General features: G+C 48.0%; 1 protein-coding gene across 1 annotated transcript; it reads left to right on the top strand.

Annotated features, from left to right (window-relative positions):
- Nucleotides 1-1,362: 1,362 nt before the first annotated feature.
- Nucleotides 1,363-5,899, top strand: LOC142579488 (protein pinocchio-like). The gene is made up of 4 exons (XM_075689730.1): nucleotides 1,363-1,662; nucleotides 3,848-4,073; nucleotides 4,589-4,718; nucleotides 5,332-5,899. The coding sequence occupies exons 1-4, from the start codon at nucleotides 1,590-1,592 to the stop codon at nucleotides 5,416-5,418; spliced, it is 516 nt and encodes a 171-aa protein (XP_075545845.1). The 5' UTR covers nucleotides 1,363-1,589; the 3' UTR covers nucleotides 5,419-5,899.
- Nucleotides 5,900-6,904: the final 1,005 nt, after the last annotated feature.

Below are 6,904 nucleotides of genomic sequence, written 5' to 3' on the forward strand. Positions count from 1 at the left end.
ATCTAGGTAACTGCAGTAGCTGGTTTAACGAATTCATCGCGACCGAAAATGGACTTCCCAGTAAGCGGTGTTTGGCTAATAGCAGATAGGTTCTCAACTGATCACATTAGCGCTTCACGAGCACTCCAAGAGCACCGAAGCTCGTAAAACATATATTGGAATAAAGCCTTTCATTATAGTGGCGACATGATAGTGGTGACATGACAGTGTCGAAATTCTGCCGGCGCCCGAAAGCAGCTGCATCATCAGCCGGTTATCACCACGTGATACGTTTAGGCTCAAGGAGTTGTCGTTACGACGTGGCGGAGAGACCTTGGCAACGCTCTCTGCCTCTCCGTGCAGGCAGATACTAAAAAAATAAAGCGCAAAGGGTCATCGCAAAGGGCACTAAGAGGATTCCCTCGCTCCACTCGATGCAAAGGGCAGCCAGTGGACAGTACAGATCTCCTGCTTTGTAATAAGACGAGTGGGCGCAATTGCACACCGAATAATCCAATCTAAAATAAAGGCATATAGCATATCATATTGACCGCACATAAAGACGGGGCAGAGGGAGAGAACACATAAACAGCACGGGCTCTCCCTCTGTCCCCGTCTTTATTTGCTGTCAATATGATATGCAGTAAAGACCAACTAGGCCAATGTGAAGTTCTTCTAAAATAAAGGCACTGTGAATACGACCGCGACAAAACATCGAATGAAGCGATATTTCGAGAAAGACGATTTTGTTGTAACTAGGCGTTACTCTTTGCGTACATGCTCGATCTGTTGATGGCCTGAGCTAGAATTAACACGCGGACAAGCCCAGTTGGCACTGGGCATGTGCAGATCCTTGCCGTGTTATGCACGCGGCGCTGTTTCCGACCGGACAGTTCCGGACAGAACCGCAAGAAACTACGCGCGATGTTTTTTTTTCCCAAGCACTCTTGGCAACCGCCTCCGCAATTCATTCCTCGATTCTCCGTACTGCGAGAAGACCGACGTTGCGGGAAGAGCTACAACGGGCCTCTGCAGCTTCCAGACGCTGACGTCGTCATCCAGCCGACGCCCCGGGTTCCTCGGGGCGTCGCATATTGACACGCGCGAGGCGTGCGACGTCGGCAACGTCGAGGGAGAGGCGTCCTCCCGTTTCACCAGGGAAAAACCAGGCGTGAGCGGTCACGTTGTGGCTCGAGAGTCGTTATATCGCGGCGGTTGCGAAACGCTAGCTTCCAAATCGCGCCGTTTTGCGAGACCAAACAACCGCGGCGCGCGACTGCTCTCGACGCACGCGCCACGTCGCTCACTTTTGCGCATGCGCCGCGTAGAACGGCCGTTACGCGGCGCTAGCGGCGCGTTGCAAATGAATCGTCTGCTCCGGCGGCGTTCCGGCACAGTTGTCTCCGAGCAAAGCTCCGGTGCGCAAGCAATCTAATCGGCAGAACCGAAACCTGTGTCGCTCGCGCACCAAGCCTGGCTGCAGTTTTGGGTTGTTTTGTTCCAGTCACTTGACCAGGAAGCCACGAGAAGTTGTGACCCTGACTTTACCTACGTCGCACTCGCTGTCTGTTTCCTGCTGTTTCTACTGCATCGAGTTCTTGGAGTTAACGATGGCCACCGGAGTTCTAGTGAGCTACCCGTCCTCAGCGCTGCACGAATCGCGACCCGCGGTCTTCAAGAAAGGTGAGAACCATTTATATAAATTTTCCCACATTTCTCTGCGCCATTTCAAGAAAAGTGCGTATAATTATGCGGGCTGTCGGCGATTCCTCGGGCCAGCTATGAAGACAATTCTTATTCACTGAAATGCGCATTCAATTTCACATTTTTACTTAAAACTTGAAACAACACTATCAGATTTTCGTATGTCCGCACTTGGAATTCCCGACTGAATATTTCACCTTTCTTCTCCGTTGACGTGAAAGCAGATTTAACAGGAAAGCTCTTCGTCTTTCTTTTTTTTTTTCTTTCGCACTGCCAGTCTCCGGGCGCGTAACACGATACCATTTCTCTGCGTTCTCCTGAAGGACGAAACATACAGATAGCGCCGAAAGAAAAGGAGGTTTTTACTTGAATGTCACGGAAGAGCTTGGCGGTCCTCAGATTTAGGCGAACGCGCATGGTGGTTTGTTTAAAGAAGGTTTTGGAGACATTGGCAGGGCCTGTCGGTATGCCGCAACATGCGCAACAGGAAGCGCAGAGTAGCATTTTTACTCATTGTTGACGTGCGTGCCATTATCTGTTAGCCTTCTGTAATGTTCGCGTGCAAGAAACAGAAATTGGTGAAAATTGCCCGACTCATGATGTGTTACACTGTCCCAAGCTGCACCCAGGCTTTAACAGAATGCCCCTGAACAATTTCGATCAGCTATGTTTCTTTAGAGATCACCGAAATCTTGGCAAGTTGGTGGCTGAAATATTAAAGAACAAGAGTGCTGTCGAAACGGTCACGCGTGAGTCGAAGCACTGTCCCGTTACACGAACTAGTCTCACTCGCAGATCTCGTATGTGACACCCGCACTTCAAAATTAGGAAAAGCTCAGTTGATGCGTACACGAGCCGTAAGAAGGCTGAGAAACAAGCATTTCAGTGGTAAGCTATATGTGTTTTCTCGCTTTCACACTTCGAAGTAGGTGCCAACAAGGAGGTAAATAAATTACGTACTTAATACGTACGCAGCTGGTCCCTTTAGGGTTGGGCAGCAGTGCGGCGGCCTTGAAAGCGTGCGGTGGCGCACCTTCAATTCGCGCGGAACGCGGGGTCGTCGTACGCATGGACCGAGCGGCGTCTGTAAGCGCGCGGCTTTGTTCCAGGAAACCTGTAGCGGTCGGCCCTAGGGCCAAACGTCAGTCCGTCGTCCGCACTGCACCGAATTTGGAAATAACGTACAGAGAGAATATCATAAAAGATGAGGCATCGGGGCCGTTCTAGAGCGCTATTTACGAAATTGCTATGCAATGCGTTTGACGATGCTGCGTCGCAGTTTCGACCTCAACTGAAGGAGCGTGGAATCGCGCGTAATTTTGTCGGCAAACTTCGTCGCTCATTTATACCTGTTGCGCTGTTTAAGTTATTTGTGTTTCAATATTGGAACCACGGTTAGTTCGGCTGGAAGCCGTTTTTGCGAGTTCATCAGTATGCCGAGATTGCCTCAGCCTTCATCGAAATTTCTTTCGAGCGCCTCCCTTTCGTTTCCCTGCCGTTCTTGCCTGCTTGTCAGACAGCCGGTACTTCACTTCGGGATGCGGCAAAATGGAATGCAGAGTAGACGCTCTTCAATATACAAGGCTACGGCTGCCTGCCATTCATGCGTGAAGGCCGTAAAGAGAGGCGCTCGTCATTGTAGAGCGACAGAGCTGTTTTCTGAGAGGCCGTGATAGATCGAGTAAATAGTGTTGCGGAGACGGAAGGAGACGAGATGACTGAACATCGCGTTCGCGCTAGCATGTTATAAAATTTTCTGTTGCTATATGCGTGCTGACTGAAGCACTGTGCTTTTACACTCCGTCTTATATTCCGTCGTCATCTCCATCCGTTATCATATACGGCGAGGAAAAATCGAAGAATAAAGGGAACCACAACCACTCTTATTACTGAAACGACTCTCACTCTTCTGTCAACGCGCAAAAGCGCATCAGAGACTGGTCTGAGCGCACGAGGGTGTAATCGGAGGGCTGTAACCACATTATAATCGTCAGTGATTTCCTAATGATTGCTAACATGGGCGCTTTGGAGGGCTTGGTGGCGAAATGAACATTTCATATCAGTCATCGTATCAGGTTTGCTATGTGTTGAAAATTGAATTGTTCTGAAAAGGGACACACAATATGCTTATGTCCGGCGGGCTGCTCTGTTTGATCATGCGCAGGTGTGTCCCTCCGGCACTCTAAGTCAGACCCCATGCTGATGGCATTGTCGCACAACTCAATGGCTTGCTGCTGGGACCAGGACAACTGCTGGGACCAGGACAACTGCTGGGACCAGGACAACTGCTGGGACAGCATAGAGGATTTGACAGAGCAAGAGCTGCTGGCGCAAGGAGCCGACGCAGTCACCTTGGAGGGCCTCAAGAGCCTGTACAACTGCTGCTTCACGTGAGTCCTCGCTATTCAATGCACCTTTGTGCTCTGGTTGTATCCAAATGCCAGTGACGTATAAACTGTGCCGCAAAATATGAAGGTCACTCAATACCGCGAGCTCCAACAAATACTTCCAAAAAGAAGTGACAAATGTGAATACGGTGTGTTAGGGCTATATCCACAATGTTTTCAACTTTCTGGAGTCACGCTGCAATGCCTCTCGCGAGTGACACTCATCTTGATAGCTGTTACAACTTTCCCTATATAGATAAAAATTCTCTCTTAACAGCGATTCCTGTAATTTGCTAATGTTTAGCTATATTGACGTTGTCGATCAAATAAATCGTTATTTTTTTTGGCTGGCCTTTGCCCGTTTGCCCACAAGTTCACACAAACTCCTGTTACATTAATCTAACAACTATGCATATGCTTTGTGCGCCCGTGCTTTCTAAAAAAGAATTGTGGCAAATGATAAGTCGGAAGCCTGATGCGTATCTAGTCTAATAGCACGTGTGTTCTGTATTCTGCAGGTGCGGAGTGAGTTGGTCTGAGGACCAGGCTTCACTGGATTGTGCTGAGTGCGGAGGTTACGCCCTGCACCGGCCTTGCGTCAACTGCAATGGCAGCTGCGGCGGAGCCTGGGGCCGGGACTTGGTTGCTGTGAGTATATTTGCCATTATTCAAGACACAAAATGCGGAAACAGAATTTGATCGCTATTTCCAATTATATGTCTCACGTAAGAAAGGTTTCGCTTACTGATGTCTGCATATGGTTAAAGTTCATTATAGAAGCTTGAGGCTCACTACAGCCTATCGCAAACGTGTCAATGCCAACGATCGCATTGTTGGCGTGTGCCGCGTCACACGCCAACGATGCGCTCGCGAGGGGCCGTGCAGGGTTCTGTTCTCACTGTAGATGGCGTCTAGTGGCCACAGTTTCAGTGTACAAAAGTTTCTATGCTCAGATTACAAGAGTGCTGGCATTTACGCTCTTGAAACGAGACTGAGAATAGTTCAGAAAAACGTTTGGAAAGCCATAAGAAGCTATGATTAGCTCATTTCTGCATAATAGAACATTGCGTCACCGTTTCCTTACTTGTCTTAGATTCTCCTTTCTTAAGCTTCAGTTTGCGTTAGAGGTGTTAACTTATACAAAGAAGCTGATCTTCAGCCGCAGGCATCATTAGAGGCTTGTCTTTTGAAACACATAATACTGTGCTGCGTTTGCGTGGCTGACTGCCTCTTTTCCCTTATTTTCCTGCTCCACTAACAGTCCCACAAGCTGAGGCGTGCCCAGTGGATCGGCGAGTGCAAGAAGGCACCCCGAGATGCTGTTGTTGCACAGAACCAGGACTCCTGAGGACTCTGCTTCTTAGAGCGGGTCTCGAGAAACAGCACTTCCGTCGACTGTACATAGAAAAGAGCTCGTCGCTCGAACCATCGCACCTCCTCCAGCTCACCTCAATCTGAGCCTAAACATTGCCGCTGCGCGAACACGGCCACTACATGTGTTTCGTCGCTACACCACCGGTGACTTTCCGGAACTCTGTGGTGCCCTCGCCGTGAAAATTTGCTAGCCACGGATTCAGATGACACTGTGCTGTATTGAGGCATTTCAAGGTGTCTTCGCCCAGCGTCTACGACCGCGGCAGACTGCTTCTCGGTCCCGTCTGCAGTACCAACGCTGATGGACCGTGTGCCGCTCCTTGAGGAAGCAAATGGACCCACGAACAGGATACCCGTGGCATCTGGAACATTCCAATGTGTGAAACTTAATGGCTGTCACTGAGGTGGACTGGGGGAACCGGGTCAACGTGACTGGGAAATGTTCTGTATATACGTACGTACATATTTGTCCGTTCACGCGATGTCCAGTATTTTCTCCACTTGAAGGCTTCATTACCGAAAAAATGATGGTGTCTTTCAAACCTGTAAACCAAATTCCATTATTACCTACGTATTCTTGCAGACATTGGCATATTCACAAATATATGAACATTACGTCGCTTCCTAAGTTTATCTGAAATCTGGTGTAAACTCTATAGCGACGCACTGTGTAATATCGCCTTCAACCTCTCGTACGCTTTTTACCTCTACTGCTTAGGCAAGTAGGTGTCGTTTGACTTATAAATACTGTCTGAACTCCGAAGAATTGAGACGTACATGATGGACGTATTTTTCAACATCACTTAAGCAATGGCTAAACACCAAAGGCAACATGTTTTCATTTTTATTTTGAGTATAAAGCTGCTGCTAAGGTGTCTTTTGCTTGCTTAAATGTTTGAATAGGGTCCTTGTAATGCGAAGATAACCCAAAAACATTTCATTGCTGGGAAAAAAATATTTGGAAATCATGTTGTGTCTCGTGTCTGTAATTTTCATCACCGTTTGTTGTGTTTTCTGCAAAAAAGTCACCATTACATTGCACGAAAATGTCCATCTGTACATTGAAGACACAGTAGGGGCATGAAATTGTAAGAGGTACTGTCAAAAGCACTACACAACCTTTCCAAAACACCGACTGTTTGATCAAGGCAGCCACTATCGAAAACCATAGTTCTGAAGTGAAAAGCTTGTAGCTGGCGTCGGCACAATGCATGCTATGTACGTCTAGTCATTTCCGGAAACACACTGGTACTTCAAGAAATGGAGAAACAAAGGCGAGCGCAAGCTTTGTCTTCTAGATTTTATTGCAATGAAAAAGGAAGTTGTGAATAAACCATTGAGTTTCAGTGCCATGTTCTGCTCTAGATGTCGTATATTTCAAACACATGCAAACACGTCTTAGGGCTGGTCACGAGGCAACGGTAACACTGCAATTGATCATACCACCATTGACTTATAGG

The sequence above is a fragment of the Dermacentor variabilis genome, chromosome 4, assembly GCF_050947875.1.
Source record: "Dermacentor variabilis isolate Ectoservices chromosome 4, ASM5094787v1, whole genome shotgun sequence".
Lineage (NCBI taxonomy): Eukaryota > Metazoa > Arthropoda > Arachnida > Ixodida > Ixodidae > Dermacentor > Dermacentor variabilis.